The sequence below is a fragment of the Thermothelomyces heterothallicus genome (genome assembly GCF_042370625.1).
Source record: "Thermothelomyces heterothallicus CBS 202.75 unplaced genomic scaffold P884_scaffold_1, whole genome shotgun sequence".
Lineage (NCBI taxonomy): Eukaryota > Fungi > Ascomycota > Sordariomycetes > Sordariales > Chaetomiaceae > Thermothelomyces > Thermothelomyces heterothallicus.
The window spans coordinates 759,509-777,290 of record NW_027192562.1 but is presented as its reverse complement, the minus strand read 5'-3'; the positions used below and the strand labels follow the sequence as shown (position 1 = coordinate 777,290).

The following is a 17,782-nucleotide window of genomic DNA, read 5'->3' as shown; positions in this document are numbered from 1 at the left end:
TCGGTCGCGTGCTCTTCGTGCCAGAGCCATCCCCTCAGGATCCGCAAGAAGCTGGGCACGGGTGCCATGTCCCTTTGGCGGTTTGATCTATCACGATTGAGGAACCGTCTGGGCGATGATGCGTCTCGGTTGCGGCACGCGCTCCCAGACCATGAGCCGGACTTCTGCTGGAAGGTCAGGAAACCGGGTGAAAGTCATTGAAGAGCCCTGGGAGGAGCAGGGCGGGATGCACTTTTCTTTTCTTTTCTTTTTTTTTTTCCTTTCCATTTTTGACCGAGGAAATGCGCGGTCTGGATACCAAAACAGTTGGTCGAAATGCGATGAACGCTTGCTGACGGGAAAGTCGGGTGTGATGGATGAATTTTCTGTTTTATATAGGGCAAGGTTCCGACCATATACCGATTACACACCAGAGGCTTGAGGTGAATGTGATCAATGGCGCCTAACTTGGGACAAAGGCCGCATGTTCCCGAGGCTCAATATGGGCTGCATCTTATAACCTGGGTACCTTAGAAGTAAGCCTAGCGGGCTGAATAAGTAGGTAGGCACCTACCAGGTCCCTGATTATCTTACATATTCTGTATACGGCTACCTCGTACGGTTAGCTAGTCCGCGAATCAGTGAAGAGAATCCAGGATGAAAGGCGAGCGGGATGGTCTGGCTGCCAAACAGAGGAAGGCGCGGTTGGGACTCGATGCATTTGCTGAGCCACGCGTCCCAAATGTCGAAGCCAACGGCCGACCAATGCGAATTCCCAGCAACTCTCCCCATTCTTCCAGCGATTGAGATGCGACCGAGTGAAACCAGAGCCCGGTCTCTTTCAGACCCAGTCACGCTGTCAGGGTTGCATGAAATTGTTTACTCTTCGCTGTTTCACTTGCCGCTTGTTAAGTCAGGGGTCAAAGCACATCACATGCAACTACAGATTTGGACATTAGGCGAGTCAACGATGGCTTGTGCCATTAACACCTAATTATCAACTGTCTCTTATGAGAAGTGGCTAAGCTACAAAATTATAGTTATGGTCGGTTCCTATGAGTCGGGTGTAAAAGTAGGTGAAAATAGTTGCCAGTCTACCTATGTTTATGTACGTACTTACATAGTTAATTGCATACAGTACAACTACCGTTGCTAGGCCCGGTTCTTCGGCGTGTGGTTTCCAACATTACTAATCCCAGGGTCGCTCATTAACGCCATCGGTGGACCCCAATAGCTCCGGCGCCTCGGTCGCGGACCCCGCCCCCGCGCCAACTTCATCGTGGGCGGGAACTTGTGGGAAATTCCACCAGTTCGAACGGATTGGGGCATGACACAGGGACCGGGATTTGTTTAGTTGCAGGACGGAAGATAGCAAGCAACCGACTTGGGACGCTTTATAGCCCCTTTCATCTCATCTCGTCCCATCAACGCAATTACCTCCTTCTTTCCCGCCCTTCCGGCCGTTCCCTCCCTCCTCCCCGGGGATAAGCAGCCATCCTAACCAACCGGTTAACCATCCACCCCCTCCACCACCCTTCACGCTCCCAACAAACAAACACCACACATACTTACGTCGACCTCACCATGCCCACCCCGGACCTCCCGGGCGTCCCGGCCGAGGACTCGCTGCTGTCGAAAAAGTTTGGCCGCGAGACGGTCAACTACTTCTCGGGCAGCCCGCTCAACCGGCTCTCCTTCCTGCGCTCCGACGTGACCTTCCTGCGCGCCGCCTCCGCCCACCCGCGCGCCCGCTTCCTGCTGCTCCGGGACCTGGCCCCCCTGGTCCGGGCCGACGACCCGGCCCAGCTCGCCTTCGCCGGGTACGCCGACGTGGCCCCGCTGACGGGCGCCGACCCGTTCGCCCTGTCCGAGGAGGAGATGATTGCCCGGTTCGACTCGAGCGAGGAGCAGGTGACAATCGTCTTCCTCGGCGTGGACGAGAAGGGCGCGCTGCCGCGGAGCGAGGCCGAGCCCGGGGACGAGTTCGGCTACAAGGGTTTCAAGGGGACGCCGTACTTTGCCGTGGACGTCACGCCCCGGGGCAAGAAGGCGGCCGCGGCCGAGGAGCTGATCAAGAAGATGACGGAGAGGGGGTTTGCGTTCTACGATAATTCGCCCCGGCACATGGGCTTGTTGGCTGGGCAGGGTAAGTGTTTCCGCACACAATGCTCCAACTTCCTTTTCTCTCCCCCTTTTATTTTCATTCCCCTCTTCCCCCCCCTCCCCCCCCCCCCCCCTCCTCTCTCTCTCTTAAATCTTACGCAACCTTGTCCAATGAGAGAGAATAAAATTCTTCAATCTTGGATACACACATTGCCACGGGAGCGAAAACTGAAAACAAACAAAAAAAAAATATCTCTTCAGCGGCCATATACGGTCAGGCGCGCGCGCTCATCGACTGGAACGCGCGAACGCCCTTTTGCGCGCAGTGCGGGCAGCCGACGCTGTCGGTGCACGCGGGCGCCAAGCGGGTGTGCCCGCCGACGGACCGGGCCGGCTGCGGCGAGGGGGAGCCGGCGCGGGAGCGGCGGCCGTGCGCGACGCGCGGGCGCGTGTCCAACCACAGCTTCCCGCGGACGGACCCGACCGTCATCATGGCGGTGGTCAGCGCCGACGGGACGCGGCTGCTGCTGGGCCGGCAGCGCCGCTGGCCGCCCTTCTGGTACAGCACGCTCGCCGGCTTCCAGGAGCCGGGCGAGTCGGTCGAGGAGGCGGTGCGGCGCGAGGTCTGGGAGGAGAGCGGCGTGCGCGTCGGCCGCGTCGTCCTGCACAGCTCGCAACCGTGGCCCTTCCCGGCCAGCCTGATGATCGGCGCCGTCGCCCAGGCGCTCCCCGGCCCCGGCGAGGACATCTACCTCGGCCACGACGCCGAGCTCGAGAGCGCCAAGTGGTTCCCCCTCGACGAGGTCCGCAAGGCCCTGGCCACCGGCACCAGCAACCTGGGCGAGAATCCCCCCGACGGCTACGTCGAGGGGTCGCTGAGGCTGCCGCCCCAGACCGCCATTGCGAACCGCTTGATCACCGCCGTCGTGGAGGGGTGGATTCAGTCCAAGATGTAGGGAGGGCGGGCGGTCCCGAGGGAGTCGCGGTGACTTTCTGTCATAGACAGGGTATAGAGAGAGAGAAAGAGAGAGAGTGTGTGTGTGGCGTTATAGAACGATGTTTCGCAAGATTTCCTCCTCTTCTTCCTGCGGCATATGTGTGTGTTCTATAAGTGGCGAGAAATCCCACTGCGAGGAGAGTGACGCTCGGACAAGCCAGCAAGTCGTAACCTCGAGATCGCGAGTTAACGCTTCTCTTCTCGCGCGGAAGTCCTCAAAGCTTTCCGCGCAGCACCAGGTCTGGCGGACCAAGCCTCGAGCTTTGTTTTCGCCCACTCCAGTCTTGCTCAGAGTCGAAAGCGCGTTGATGAACGGGCGCTGGGCCCACTGCAGACCGGTGTTCTGGTTTAGTTATTAAGGTGCATATGTAAGTCGTTTAGCCAAACCCTAACCGGATCCAGCCAATCAAACGTCCCCACAAGACGCAATAACGTTGAGTGATCCCACTTCTCGGCTGGACCCCACTCCCACGCTCAGCATAAAAATTTCCCGCCCTTTCCTTTCCCTTTCCCTCTCTCCCTCTTTCCCTCATCAGCAACAACCGGGAGGGGGAGCACCCGTCACATCCCCCGGCTACACCGTCAAGTGAAGTTCCGGGAGAACAGGCGTTCTTGCTCTCCCTCCCGGTCGTTGTTGACTGGCGGCTCCACGAAACGTGGCTTGCTGAGGGTTATACTTATTCTCAATGAGTCTTCCTCCGTTCCCAGCCTCCAAAAGCAACGTCCTCTGGATGCGTTTTGGTCACCTCTTCCCTCTTTTATGTCGCGGACGTCACTCGCCGAGGTCCGTGGCCGTGGGGTGGCCTCGACATCTCTTCGTATTTTCTTTTTTGAAGATTGCTTTTGCGTTTGTGCGTGTGCTGGTGAACTTCTGTGGTTTCGATGTCTTTGGACCAAATGAGCCGACCCGAACTCCTCTCTCTCTCAACCTGCCGACCAATTTGCGGCCAAGCTACAAAGTTAGAATCTAATCTTGGTCGGTCAGTTGGGGTTGGTTTTGGCGTCGATAATGACGGTCTACCGCTCGAGACCAATGTATTTCTGAAGTTGCTTTGGCTTACCCACTGTCCCTCCTACGCGACATCTGCGTAGAGGTGGGAGACCTATAGTTACGCGACTAGTGCCGGGACTTGTGCCGAGTGTTTGCGAGACGCGAAGAATGAAATGACGTATCACAGCCTGGAGCGCGGAAAGACGATGGTGAGCAGGCGTGGAAGGAACTGCAACCATGCATTCTCCCATGGGTAAGACAAGCGCACCAGGCAACTCTTGCCACCCGGGCAATGGAAAGAGTGCCAGTACCCCAGCGAGACGTATCCGTCACGGACAACACACACCATTCCCGAACCAGGTTCACAGGACAAAACTCATATATTCATGACGCTATCGGGCTCTCGCCCGGCAGGTCCGATCATGCTATGAAGTGATGCCCTGTGCGGCCAGAGAGATCCCCTCCAAGCCGTTTCCTTCCCGTCACCCCATTTAGTAGATGCGCTTGGGAGGCGACATGGTAGCCTTGATGGTCAGGCTACCAACGTTCTGCCAGCCCTTCTTGAGCAGCGAGACCAGGTAGTTGATGGCCAACATGATGTTGGCGACCAGCTGGTCCTGGGTCATGCCGACGTTGCCGACAGCGACGCCCAAGCACAGAACCTTCTTCAGCTGGAACTTGACGGTCGACTTGACCTCGTTGATCTTGGCGCTGAGATCGTCGGAGTGCGAGACGGGCGTAGGGAACTTGCCGGCTGTCGACAAAGTCAGAAGCTGTGGTCACGACGATGATGCAGAAAGGGCCCGGGGAAAGCAAGACGTACCCTTGGACAGACCAGGACCCAGCAGACGGGGAATCTGCTTGATCAGGGTGTCGGAGGCGACGAAGGCATCGTACTTGCGAGCCAGCTTCTTGATGAGCTTCTTGTTCTTGTTGAGCTTCTTCAGGTCGTCGGCGCTCATGGCATCGATACCGCCGTGCTTGGCACGGTCGAGATCGTGCTGGTCACCGAGAATGCAGATGCTCATGTTCGGGCGCGGGACGCTGGGCAGCTTGACGGTGCCCGAGAAACGCTTGTCACGCTGGGGGTCATAGTTCTTCAGGCCGATCTGGAGCCTTTGGCAGGCGTTAGTCCATGCGGACCCAAGCGGCTTGATTTGACGGCGAAGTGGACATACTCGACGGTCTCCAGGAAGTTGCGCTTCTTCGTCTCGTTGCTGTACTCCAGGAGCTCAGCAACTTGCTGACGCACACCAGCTGTGGAACCGATTAGTTTGGGCCTTGTTAAGTCGTTTGCGGCAGAGAATACATACCGACGGTAATCTTGGACATTTTGACCGTCTTCCAGTAGAATTTCTTCTATAGGTGAGGTTTATTGCGTCGATGACGAGAAGTTGCTGATTTGGATCACAAGAGAATGATTTTGCCGGTTCTCTGGGTCCTTTTTTGTGCGTGGGACAGCGGGGGGGACCGAAGAGCGACGCTAGTCCGTAACCAGTAGCCCCGTGAATCTGAGGTGCCAGCTGGCTCGCAGTCGGGCGCAGCTGCTGCTTGTGTCATATGCAAGGCAGCCGTGCTCGCAAAACTTCCAGGATTGACCCAGCAACTTCGGCTCATCAGCAGCCAGCAGTCGAGATTGCTGCAGCTGCCTTGGATTGACACGTTCAAGAAGACACTGGACAGACGATTTCCGGTACCCAGTAAATCAGCCAACAGGTTTCCAAAAACACTGTTACTGAGCCAAAAAAAAAAAAAAAAAAAAAAAAAAAAAAAAAAAAAAAAAAAAAAAAAAACCGCATGATGCGACCATATCTCTTGGACGGCACAGAGGCACTCGTTACAGTCCCTGATCGATCGACTACAGCATGATTCCCATGTTACCAGGTACTCCGATTCGAACTACCACAACCGCACTGTCAGCCGGCATTCTGGGGAATATCGGCCACGTGAATCGTTCGTGGCTATCATCCACTGACGGGGAATAGAAGTCCGTGAGATTGAGAATATGGGGCGCTCTCAGCCTCGCGTGGCAACGCATTGTCCGTAAATGCCCGCGATCCTGGCACGGTTCCACGACGTGCGCAGCTCGGGTTGGCGTTTCTGGTATTCGTAGCCTTCGAGAATAGGCGTAAACACGAAAGTCAGAAACCGGAAGAACCAAGTGACGAACAGAAAACGAATGGGTTGTCCGGACATCCCCCCCAGCCTCCCCGGCGCTCCGAGGGGGACAATGAGTCACGCCGCACGTAGCTGGGTCATAAGGGGCGCTCTCGGACTCACTCGCAGTGCCACCCGCTGACCTGACTGGGGTTGGATACATGGTTTTGGGACTTGCCTGCTGTGAGCCAACGGCGCTGTCGGTGCTTCTTGAGTGAAGGGCACCGCAGTCTGATTGCAACCAAAAGTAGCGCTTGGCCGACTTTCAGCTTCGAGGATCAACCAGAGCGGCCGGGTTATCCGATCATCCACCCAGATGTTCACCTACCTCCCTCATACGTGTAGAGTCCCTTCTCTTCTATGCCAATATCAAGGCGTGTTAGGGTCGAGAACTTGCTTGATACTGAGGCGGCGTCTCCGACTCACTGGTGTTCCGAGCATAACCAAGGCGGCTAACCTCGCAGAAAACGCTGTTCAGCCGTGCCTCCCAGCATACCACGCCACTCGTGTGGCCGGCGTCAGGCTGCAGTCGCTTCCGTGCTGGGGAGGCTTGTCCTGCAAAAGGGCGTTGCAGCTCCTCGTCTCTCCTCTTACAGACCACTGTCCCTGGCGACGAGGTGACGATTGCTCCGTCGACGACCGCGAACAACCAGTTATTGTGAAACCTGCACATCACGAAGGGAACCGGATGCAAGGACGCGCCACGGAACATGCCAAAAAGGGGTTCAGCCCGCAAACCCGGAGCAGGACGGACATGGATTGTCCTCGACTCGAGGGGGGATCTAACAAAGTGCAAGCTCGGCAGAAGAGAGATGGAACAAAATGGCAGATAAGGGAAGTTCATGAATCATGAGTCGTCGCCAGACAAGATGATCAGGCAACACTGCTGAAGTCTGCTAACGGGGATCAACTCATTGCCGGCTTTCAGCAGCGTCAGGCGCGAGAGTTGGTGTCGTCTAGCACTCCAGCTGCTTGCATCGATCTTCTGCGTGAAAATGCCGGGTTCAGCATACCTACAACGCGTGAGCTGCTTGGGCGCCCGTGGATAGATGCTGCTCCTCCGTAGACCGTGGGGGACAGGACCCCGAGTCAGGAGGAGGAATATAACGACCGAACAGACAGAGCTACAAACAAGCAAGATGGAGCAAATCCAGCCGAGTCTCTGGCCGAGTACCGGTCACTAGATGATTGACGCCGCGTCAAGTCGACTCAAATGAAAAGAACTGAGCTTCAGGCAGACAGCAGAAAAGCCTGCTGCGCGTTTCCCAGCACGCCGAGAGCGCAGCGAAATACAGTACAACACTGTCGGGAGTCGCCGCCGCCAAAATTCAGCCATTTTTGACGCCTGAGTTCTGGTCCCGAGGGATCAAAAACGACGGGGCAAAGTCCATGTTTATCTGGCACTCAATTTGACCGATGGCGAGTGGAACGCGTCGAAACCGGTTGATTTATGGTGCTTGGAAAAAAGTGTGTGTACGGAGAGAGAAAGAAAAAGGGAAAGAGAGCGTCCACAGATTGAGCCGCAGTCTCGGCTCAAAAATGCCCGCCGTGCATGGACCAGGTGCAGCCGGGCACGAACTCGGGCCGGCAGCAACAGCACGGACCATCTTTCACTTGGGCGCTGCAGCGCTTGGTCTGCAGCCTGGCTCCACCAATCCTCGCCTGCTATTTTAAAAAGAAGGATCAGAACCGTTCACTGAGAATTTCTTCTCTCAACAAAACAGCATCAAACAAGGGAATATTCTGGTCTTGCAAGCCACGAGTGTACAACGCTCCACGCTCTCGCCTGAGCGAATTGCGATTGAACGTCACATTGTGTCATGTGGTCTCAATCGGAGCATAACGGTGATCTTGATCTTGGGCGTTTCGTTTTTCTGCGCAGCGTTTTTGACCTGAACAGCTTCGAGCGCCCCCTGCTCGAAGCTTTCTTTCTTCTTTTTTTTTTCCTTTTTTTATTTTCTCTCTTTGCACGATTTCCAGCGGAACCACAATTTGCCTGCCTCTGTGCTCTTCAATGCGCAATAGGTTAACTTGTATATCGTTCGCAGTGGAAGAAGAATCCAACGGCCTAGACAGCCAGTCCCATCCACCCTGCTGCCGGGCTCACCATGTACGGTAGCGGGACTAAAACGGACAAACAGGTCATCATCAGTGTCAGTATCGACACGCTGTGATTTCTGGTACATATATGTATATATATGCGTCCGAAAAGCAACGATATTCCCGTTCCCATCATGTCGTCATCCGAAAGGTCCCAAGGGTATGAGGGTATGATGCACATATCTATCCACCGCATTCCTTCATGGTAACTCGTCCATCGCCAGAAAATTCCACATGCAACAAATTGACAGATCGAGACTGAGCTCCCCCCTTTACGTCCTCCCGTCAAAGATGTACTTCTCGTCGGTGAAGGAGAGTAGGAACTTGGCAACTAGCCGGCCGGTGTAGTTGTAGGCCACGTTGCGGGGATAAGGATGGTCCTCGATGTTGGGCAGGATCGGGTCTGCCGTCAAATAGTCCAGCTCAGACCCTGCTGCGGTCAGCATCGACTTCGAAGGGAAAGGGAAACAAAATGGGAGGAGAGAGAGGGGGAAGCCCCAAGACTTACAATCATCATGGATGAAGCGCCTCAACTGGCGCACCATGTCGGCCGCGTCCTGGTCGAGCTCGCCCAGGTCGAAGCAGGCGTCGTCGACGAGGGGGTTGAAGCTGCGGGAGGCGGCGTCGCGCGAGTGGGTCTGGTAGATCTGGTGGAACTGGAAGGCGAACTGCTTGAACGGCATGTTCTCGATCTCGCGGTTGACGCCGAGGGCGAAGGAGCGCTTCCACGCGGGCGCGTAGTGGTGGCGCAGGTTGATCTCGTTGTCCGTGACGACGAACACGTCGGCCGCCGTCTCGACCGACTCCATGAAGAGGCAGAGGACCAGGAAGGAGGCCAGGCAGGGGGCCCACTCGCGGCGCAGCTTGGGCTTGAGCGACTTGCTGAAGTTCTCGAAGAGCAGCTGCATCTCGCGGCACATCATCTCGTCCACGACCGCCTTGACCTGCCGGTTCAGCACCCGCGGCGTCACCCAGGGGACCCCCTGGGGCACCAGCCCGGTCGGCCCCAGCTCGGCCACGCTCCCGGGCGACAGGCAGAGGTGCCGCGTCATGACGAAGTGCATGGCGTAGATGGACAGCGCCCGCCGCACCATGGGCACGTCGCTCCGGCCCGCGTACTCGTGCACGATCCGGAGCACCCTGCGCGGCAGCTCCGTGTGCTGCGGCTCCGGCGTCACCAGCTCCGCGAACCGCGGCTCGTCCACCATCGCCTGGATGTACTCGCGCAGCCGCCTCTTGAGCTCCGCCCTCTGCCCGTCCCCGGCCGTGGTTGTGGTCGTACTACTAGTAGTAGTAGTACCAGTACCATTACCAGCACCAGTACCAGTACCAGTAGTAGTAGTACCAGTAGTAGTAGTAGCACCGGCCCCCCCGCCTTCCTTGGGGACCTCGAGCGCGATGGGGGCCGCCCCGCGCGAGAAGAGGTCCATGCCGTTCCTGCCGACGGTGGCGTGCCAGTGCTGCAGGGCGTCGGCGGAGCGGGCGGTGAAGAACTTGGCGCGGAGCTCGAGGACGGTGCGGCGGCCGAAGCCGGGGCCGGAGACGAGCTCGACGGTGCAGGGGACCTCGGCGCCGGCGACGGAGAAGGAGGCGACGCAGCGGTCGACGAAGCGGGCGACCTCGTCGCGCTTGAGGTGGGCGCGCAGGAAGCCCGGGAACAGGACGGCGGTGAAGTCGGCAAACTGCCAGCACACGACCTGCGGCACGCTGCCGGCCAGCCGCACGCAGCTCCGGCACGGCCGCTCCTTGTCGCACCGCACCTTGCGCGCGTGGCAGCTGAAGCAGGCGCCCATCCGCCGCACCACCAGCGCCGACTGTTTCGTGTCGCTCGCCAGCGGGCCCTTGCGCCCCCGCTGCGTCGGCCCCCGCGAGAGCGCGTCCAGGCAGTCGAACGGGTTCACGTTGGGCTGCGCCGCCGAGTTGAGCGTGATGGACGACGGCGTGACGATGAGGAACTTGGACGCCGCCGTGGCTGCCGATGCCGATGCTGATGCTGATGCCGATGCCGATGCCGATGATGATGATGATGATGATGATGACGACGAGGAGCGTGAGGAAGAGTGTGAGGGAGAGGTGGAGCTGGTCGTCGTCGTCGTCGTCGTCGTCGTCGTCGTCGGGGGGGAGGAGTGCAAGGCCGTGGACGGCTGGCTCCTGCGCTTCTGCACCCGGTTGCCGGCGTTGAGCTTGCGGGGCGCCGGGATCGCTTTCGGAGCGCTGGATGCCGATGTCGACGACGTCCGAGGCCGCCTGAGACGGTCGGCGGGGGGGAGGCCCGGTTGTTCGAACTGGATCGGCCCGGCCGGGGACTGCGGGCTGGCGCTGGCGGGCGGGCTGGCCGAGACGGAGTGGAGGGAGGGGGAGTAGGTGTGTGATGGAGATTGCGACGTGAAGCCCGGGTCCTCGATGATGAAGATCGGGGACGCTTCGTTGATGGCGGTGGCGGGAACGGGAACGGGGGCGGGAGCGGGAGCGGGAACGGGGGCGGGAGCGGGAGCGGACACGGGGGGTTTTGGGTTGCTGCGCACTCTGGTGCGACCGATCCCGCTGCCGTCCCCGTTGCCATCTCCATCTCCGCCGCCATGCCCGAGATGGACGGGCTCCCACGGCGGCACGTCGACGGCCGCTTGCGGGTTCTCGAAGCCGGCCGCCTCGGCGGGCTGCTGTTCTTCAAGGATGCTGCTCGAGGAGAAGTGGTTGAACACGGGATCAAACACTGCATCGCTTGTCAGCACTGCTCTCGCTCGCACCGCAGGCGGGCTTGCTCGATAGACAGTAATATGTAGGTAGTCATCCACGCACCCTCGCCGTCGAACTGCGCGGACGCGAGCTCCGTTGGCGCCTCGGGACGGGTCAGGAAGTCCAGCCCGTGGTTCTCCAACCCCTGGAACATGTTGACGCTGCCGTACACACCGCTCCTGCTCTGGTCGACGGCCGCCGGATAGGGGCTCAACCGGTCGAGGTCGGCGTTCAGGGGCGACGGCAGAGCCGCCGGCGATGGTTGCATCTCCACGATCTGCCCATTTCCCAAGACGGCCCACGAGCTCCCTAAGCTGCCTGCCGGGCTAGAGAGGAGCCCGAGTGAGCCGGAGCTGGGGTTGCTGATGGCCGTCCAAAAGGCCTCGTCAAGCTCTCCTGTCGAGTCCGGGTGCTGAGGAAACTCAGTCTCGAGACCCGAATGCGACGACGGGCCCGGAGATACTGATGCTGATGCCATGGTACCGTCGCCGCGGGGCCGGTTTCAGCCAGTTTCGAAGTCCCGTTGTCCTGTCGTCGCTCGTCTCTCCTCTCTCGCCTCCTGTCTGAGTTCCCCGAGCTGTCGCTCTGTGTCGTCTTCGTTGTCGCCCCACCACAAGATGAGATCAGCCGTAGGTCAAAAGCGAACCGAAATATCACTACTCTCCTCGATCAGATGCGGCGAAATGTAGGCCGGTGGGAGTGCTTCCTCCGGCCTGGCGGGACTGCGCCCGGCTGTGGGAGGAGAGAAATTGAACCCAATGAACCCAACGGAAGTGTTGCTGCGTATGCGAAACACCAAAGCCTCTCCGATTTTCCAACGGTCAGTATCACGCCAAAACCAACATGTTGGCGGGCGGGCATCGATTCTCCCATGTGGGAATCAGACAGAAGAACCCTTGCTGTCGTCCGTTGCGGGGCGAGGTTGATCTTAAGGATGGCCGCGGCCGTACCAGTCAACCCCCATGCTCAGCCTCGAGGGGCTAAACTCGAACGAGCGACCGAATGGGGAAGACGGCCTGGGCAGAACGTGAATGGGGTCTGGGGGGAGGGAGGGAACAGGGGTCCTGACATCGCAGTCTTGGCGTCAGCTAACCCCTTTTCGAACACCGAGGCCACCTTGCCGGATTCCGTTACTTACTTGTACTGTACCATAGTAGTTAGTTACATATATACAGAGTACATGCAAGTACGGAGTACCCATGTGTATATACGGACCGTACTATGTAAGTAGCTGCAAATAATCAGTACTTGTAATCCGTATTTGCTGCTGATAGGTTTGACAAGATCCGTACCCTACCCGTACTCACTACAACTACTTGTAGTCTGCAGCTGCAGTGCACACCGATGACCCGGAGAGCGAGTTTGTTTGGAAGAGCTTCTTCCTTGCTCGGCGACGACTCAAGTTGACCACATGGTTTCCCACGTTACCAATCCGGTCTTGACTCATTCCGGAAGTTTGTTGATCGAAACCCCCCCCCCCACCCCCCAAAACCAAAAAAAATGCCGTGAACCCGACGACAGAGTTGCTCGCAATCTTTGGCATGTGACTTCGATGCCAACAAAAACACAAGTCTCCCGTCTCTCAGTCCGAGTACAGTACGGATACACAACAGACGACAGAACAGAACAACTGGTCAGACATCAACGCGACTGCGCAACCAAGAAACGAAACACGCAAATCTTGCCATCCCATCAACCTTCTAGTAAACGTGCTCAGAACGAGACAGCCTCCCAACCGAGTATCTTCAAATCGCATCATGACAACTCCCTCTCCTGAAACCCAAACAAAAAGAACAGGCCAAGCAACAACAGGATGATTACCAAGTCCGAGAGTAGATGGGAAACAAGCGAAACAAGCGAAACAAGCGAAAAAAGCAGAATCGACGTATATCCATCCTCCAGCAAATCAAGTAAGGAAAAAAAGGCAAACAACTCTCTTATCCCCAAACCAAAACCAGAAAACGGCCAGAAGTAGAAACAAGAAAATCAACACCGAAAAGCATGTAAGGTATCCATCCGTCCTATCCGTCCTCACACAACCAGAGTCCCCCCCCCCCCCCAAATTTCTCTTCGACGAGCGAGATGCCCAGGGAATGTCCTGGCATACACAGGGCGCATCGAGATCCAAAGTTCATTAAAATTCGTTTGGCTGAATCATGCGGTGATCGAAGTCAACGTCAGCGCGAACCGCGTCGCGTTATCCTGGAACATGCGGCAGCCCCTTCCCAAGGAGCTTTATGAGAAACGTAAGTTGCGTTGCTCGATCGCTAGGGAGCCACCCATTTTCAGGACGGCGGAAAATATGGGAAGAGCAAGCGCTATGAGCGAAAAAGTGTGAGCGTGAGCGTGAGCGTGTGAACGTCGTCGGTCGTTAACCAAGGCCAAATGGACCAACAAGCTGGCATTGGGCTGCAGGAAGAAGAAAGGAAGAGAAAAACGTTGTTGGGTGGATTTCGCCAACCAGGCCGTGAACACGGCACACACATAATGATCCCAAAAAAAAAGGAGCCCCATGGAAGCGCCATCTCTCTAGCGCAATCGCATGGCATTAGAAGCTGCGGCAGCTGCCGCAACCCGCTCCTGGATCCGCCGCTCTGTGGAAACGTATAATTTGTCAAGGTACTCCTGGAGGAACGTCGGGTTAGCTGCCAAGTTGACGCTGCCACGGTTCCTCGAACAGTAAGGCTAGGTTAAGCTCGCGATCCCAGCGGGCGCTTGCGTCCTACAGGGAGGAAAGATCACGCGAGGCCATGACAAAAGCAGCGGCGACTCACCATAGCCGGAGCATCCTTCAAGATCTTGGCCACCTGTATGCCCGCCGAGATCAGCTGCAAAATGTTGCGATCATCCTTGAGTGGGCGGCTCTGATGCTTGGTGGCATGTCGCATTTCGAGCGAGTTCTCCAGTATGGTAACAAACTGCTTGATCTGGCCGTTATAGAGCACACGCGCAGGTATCCGGCGCTTGGTGGCCAGGCGCTTGAGGAGATATACCCACTCTGTCCATTCGCGGTCCTGGGGGCGCTCAACCGGCCGCATGTCCTGCGTCAGCGGGATCGGAAACTGGTACTTGGCCACAAAGTCGTACGCGCACTGCGACAGCCGGTCGTTGACCTTGTTCAGGACACTATCCTGCTCCTGCACCAACAGGTGCGTCGGCAGCTGCGGCAGCTCCCGCTCCTGCATGGCAATATACTCGGGCGGCGGCCGCTTGAGGAACTGATGCGGGCCATCGAACTCGTCTCGATTCGACGGCCGCCTCTGAGAGCGCGGCTTTGTCACTCCTCCGCCGCCGCCTATCCTGCTACTGGTCTTGCTGCTAGGAACCGCGGGGGGGCTTATGGTCTTATCCAGGGAATAGTCCGAAAGGCTCGGCGAGGCCAGCTCATCCATGGAATCTGATGGCGAATATCTGCCCTGGTAGGGCCCTTGACTGTTGTGTGCTGGGTAGCTTGGTTGCTGATCCCAAGACCACGAACCTGTGCTCTTAAAGGGAACCTGCCCTGGGGCCGGGCTGGTTGTGAATGGTCCTTGCGCTACTCGGGTATTGCATGCCTGGATGGGAGAGAAGGAGGGAGAGAAGGAGGGCTCGACGGGGGTTCGCCTGAGCTGAGGGACGCCTCCTCCTGGCACCAAGTCGGCCGGCAGGTGGTGGGTGGATGCAGCGCCTTGTGCGTATGTCACGCTTGATTGACCTGTTATTCTCATGATACCGAAGAGGGCTTCGTTGGCTGGTCATCTTACCTATTCGGGAGACACGGCGTGCTTCCCGTCTCAAACCTGGCGCTATAGAACGCATTACCGTAGAGCGGGCTTTTGGAAAAGCCGTTAGTTCTGCGCGCCCTTTGCCCATCTAGGTAGTCTCAAGGTCTTGTTCACACCTTCGTGACGAGAGCCACCTCTCGTTGTCCATGGGAGCAGGCGGTCTGTAGGCAAAGTCTGCCATGGTTTTACCCTCTCCGTCACTCTCACACCGCTGTATCCTGTTCCGGGCTGGAGATTCCAAACGGTATCCTGGATGACGCACTGGTCCTTGCAATGATGTCCTTTCGGGCGGCGAGAGCAAGTGCGAAAACAACAACAAACAACAACAAAAAGACGTATAACAGGAAAGAGAACGGCCCCCGAAGACGCGATTTCCAGCTGAAAATGTCGAGTCTTGATCCAAAGGGCGACCAAAAACAGAAAAAAAAAACTTGTGACCGGGATGTCCTAGGTTAAACGGGCACCAAAGTTTGAAAATCCGGGGATCCACGGGGCGGCAAGAGCTTCGCCGGAACGTGTCTCTCGACGGCGGTAACAGATGATAACCCGAGGGGACGGTAGGCCAAAACTGGCGGAGCCCACCGAGCGAATTTGTAGTGTGCCTCTCCGCGGGAGACAACGTGGCTCTGATTCAATGTCAAGAGTGTTGTCGAGCCTGGACAGGGGAGGAGAGGCTTGAGGCCGTTCCTGGATGGAGACATATATGCCCCCCGGCTAGGGGTATGTGGCAAGGTAGACGCTGCCAGGGCCGCAGGCGGCAGGGCAGCCGACCGCGCAGCCGACAGCAGATAGGGCAGCACAACAAGTCTCGCGCGCATCGGGACTAACAAGTTGCGGTAGGTTGTCTCCCGCCTAGGATAAGCTGAAGGAAAGGAGACGGAAGAGCCATTGTCCGGCCGGCGAAGTCGCGCATGCAGTGGTAGCTCCGTGACCTGCTTTGGCAGTTGTAAAGGTGGAGAAACTGCGAAACAAGTTGGGCGATGACGAGCGGGCGCGAGCGATGATCACCAGAGCCAGACGGTGCCGCATTCCAGATGCAAGGCCACTCCAGTGGCTGGAGGGAACCCGGCTCCGCTCCCCCTCCGCGAACCTCCCGTCAGGGCCGTCGGCGGTTTGCAAGGGATCATGCTGAATGCCGTCGAGGACACAATGGGGGAACGGTGAGGTCGGGTACCGTTGGGCGCCATGAAACCTCGAGGCAGGTTTGTGCTGTCGCCCAACACCAAGACGCCCCGACATTTGTGATTGGTGCTAGGAGCACCAGAACACTTTCTGTTCCGAACAATGGCGGTGACGGCACGATATGATTCGGGGGAGGGGCAAGGATTGGGCAGGAATGCGCTTCGCTGCGCGAGCCCAACCTGTCCCGCAAATCTTCCGCATTCTGATCTGGTGCCACGCATGATGCGCCCGAATCCGTTCCGGGACAAAGACAGAGCGCCAGCTCTAACCTGCCACATGTTGACACGCAGTACCGTACCTTTTTGCAATCCTTAGCTGCTCTGTTTCCTTAAAGAGTCTGAACTCCAGCAGTTATGCGCTGGCGAGCTGCTATTTCCTGATGTCCAGGATGCGATTTCGGTATGGTTAACTGCAAGGTGCCAAACACGGCGTTGCCCTGGCCGAGACAGGACGATTGATAAAGGCCCGACGCGGCGCACCGCACCCTTTTCAACTTCACGTGCTTTCTTATCCTTTGGAGCACTGACCGACCGTCGATTTCTTGAGCACCGACATGGCCCAGGCTTTGTGCCTCTTAACATCTCCCCTTCTCCGCCTCTGAGGAGCCATTCACCGAAACATTTTGCATGCGGCGCCACGCGGGGCTTGCCGTTCTTACTGCGAACACGGAAGGCCGAATTGTTTAGAACTGACGGCATGGCTGTGGCACAACACACAGCTTTAGGTCCCCCCCCATCCAAGCCTTGAACTCGTTCGCGCAGTGACTGCCCCCCTTCAAATTTCGAGGGCAAGATGGTAAGGTAGATGCCAAAGCGGTCAATCCGTTCTTTGGATCATAGCGTTTCACGTTCTCTTCCGGCGTAAACCCCAGAACCAGGGTGCATGATACCATGTCAAGCCGGACGGCAAACATTGGAACTGGTAGATGCCGGTTTCGTGCCGTTCACTTCGACACTGAACTCAGCAATGCCTGTCGCTGATGTCATTCTTCCCCTCCGGGAAGAGGAGAACCTCAACTTTCGGACAACTCACTCGGCCATAACTCTTTTGCATCCTGGTTACCCACCTTTCTTTCAACAACCGACCTCGAGAATCCAACAATCTCTTAGGCATCCTCCCCGCCTCTTTCCACAATCAGAATCTTTTATGGCTGCACATCTGCGCGCGCGCACGATGTTGCATCTTGAAAAAGATTCGCTTTCGTAGCCTGCGGCCCGGCGCTAAAGGCCCTTCAAGACGCTATTCGAGGCGGTAGCTAGATCAGTAGTGTCGTGAAGCGTCGATCTGGAGGTATGACGCTGGAGATGAACACCCAAGCACCGGCGACTGGGTGCTCCGTCTAACATCGAAGTTTGGGCGGGCACTGTTTTGTAGTCGGTGAGTGCTTCTGCTGAGCAACACATTGGCTTATAAGAGACTATTCTGACGGTTTAGAGCAGAACAACGTACTCCTCTGGATCTCTCATAACTTCAGTCGCTTGCTGGCTGTGAGCCACGACACTGCGCCATGAGATATCGGAGCTCGAGGCGAGAGAACAGCTGCCCAGGCACGTTTCGTCCTTACTGTCGGTTGATGCCAAGGTCGTCATCGGCCCCTCTGCGCATCCGTCGATTGGGAACCCTTCCCCATCGTAGCGGCATAGCCCGGAGACTTCCAAGCGAGAGTCGCAAAAAGGAGATTTGCATGATCGCTTTGAGCATCTGCGATTTCGAGTTGGGATGGTGACAATGTTCGGCTCCCTGCTGAAGTACAATAGCATCGGAGCCTGGTGC

At 57.4% G+C, this 17,782-nt stretch overlaps 4 protein-coding genes across 4 annotated transcripts; 1 reads left to right on the top strand and 3 right to left on the bottom strand.

Moving 5' to 3' along the window:
* The first annotated feature begins 1,164 nt into the window (after positions 1 to 1,164).
* On the top strand, positions 1,165 to 3,127 carry P884DRAFT_281603 (NUDIX hydrolase domain-like protein). Its single transcript, XM_069443556.1, has 2 exons — positions 1,165 to 2,125; positions 2,344 to 3,127. The coding sequence occupies exons 1-2, from the start codon at positions 1,564 to 1,566 to the stop codon at positions 3,036 to 3,038; spliced, it is 1,257 nt and encodes a 418-aa protein (XP_069301529.1). The 5' UTR covers positions 1,165 to 1,563; the 3' UTR covers positions 3,039 to 3,127.
* A 1,352-nt stretch (positions 3,128 to 4,479) lies between these two features.
* On the bottom strand, positions 4,480 to 5,504 carry P884DRAFT_253212 (60S ribosomal protein uL1). Its single transcript, XM_069440775.1, has 4 exons — positions 5,384 to 5,504; positions 5,249 to 5,327; positions 4,894 to 5,186; positions 4,480 to 4,824 (listed from the first exon to the last, which is right to left on the bottom strand). The coding sequence occupies exons 1-4, from the start codon at positions 5,400 to 5,402 to the stop codon at positions 4,562 to 4,564; spliced, it is 654 nt and encodes a 217-aa protein (XP_069301528.1). The 5' UTR covers positions 5,403 to 5,504; the 3' UTR covers positions 4,480 to 4,561.
* A 3,095-nt stretch (positions 5,505 to 8,599) lies between these two features.
* Positions 8,600 to 11,541, bottom strand: P884DRAFT_265807 (uncharacterized protein; the record flags this gene model as incomplete). The annotated part of the gene is made up of 3 exons (XM_069441975.1): positions 8,600 to 8,730; positions 8,836 to 11,040; positions 11,127 to 11,541. 3 exons carry the CDS (start codon positions 11,539 to 11,541, stop codon positions 8,600 to 8,602), a joined length of 2,751 nt encoding a protein of 916 aa, XP_069301527.1.
* A 1,907-nt stretch (positions 11,542 to 13,448) lies between these two features.
* P884DRAFT_3064 (uncharacterized protein) lies at positions 13,449 to 15,143 on the bottom strand. Its single transcript, XM_069445110.1, has 4 exons — positions 14,944 to 15,143; positions 14,807 to 14,875; positions 13,838 to 14,747; positions 13,449 to 13,688 (listed from the first exon to the last, which is right to left on the bottom strand). The coding sequence occupies exons 1-4, from the start codon at positions 15,006 to 15,008 to the stop codon at positions 13,593 to 13,595; spliced, it is 1,140 nt and encodes a 379-aa protein (XP_069301526.1). The 5' UTR covers positions 15,009 to 15,143; the 3' UTR covers positions 13,449 to 13,592.
* Positions 15,144 to 17,782: the final 2,639 nt, after the last annotated feature.

What these genes read in the sequence shown, in the direction of transcription:
- P884DRAFT_281603 (XM_069443556.1), top strand. Translation starts at nt 1,564, where the DNA reads ATGCCCACCCCGGACCTCCCGGGCGTCCCGGCCGAGGACTCGCTGCTG. An exon ending in GGGCTTGTTGGCTGGGCAGG is followed by an intron (nt 2,126 to 2,343) that starts GTAAGTGTTTCC and finishes ATATCTCTTCAG; the next exon opens with CGGCCATATACGGTCAGGCG.
- P884DRAFT_3064 (XM_069445110.1), bottom strand. Translation starts at nt 15,008, where the DNA reads ATGGCAGACTTTGCCTACAGACCGCCTGCTCCCATGGACAACGAGAGG. An exon ending in AGGTGGCTCTCGTCACGAAG is followed by an intron (nt 14,876 to 14,943) that starts GTGTGAACAAGA and finishes CTTTTCCAAAAG; the next exon opens with CCCGCTCTACGGTAATGCGT. An exon ending in ACGCCGTGTCTCCCGAATAG is followed by an intron (nt 14,748 to 14,806) that starts GTAAGATGACCA and finishes AGGTCAATCAAG; the next exon opens with CGTGACATACGCACAAGGCG.
- P884DRAFT_253212 (XM_069440775.1), bottom strand. An exon ending in AACTTCCTGGAGACCGTCGA is followed by an intron (nt 5,187 to 5,248) that starts GTATGTCCACTT and finishes CGCCTGCCAAAG; the next exon opens with GCTCCAGATCGGCCTGAAGA. An exon ending in GGGTCCTGGTCTGTCCAAGG is followed by an intron (nt 4,825 to 4,893) that starts GTACGTCTTGCT and finishes CTTTGTCGACAG; the next exon opens with CCGGCAAGTTCCCTACGCCC.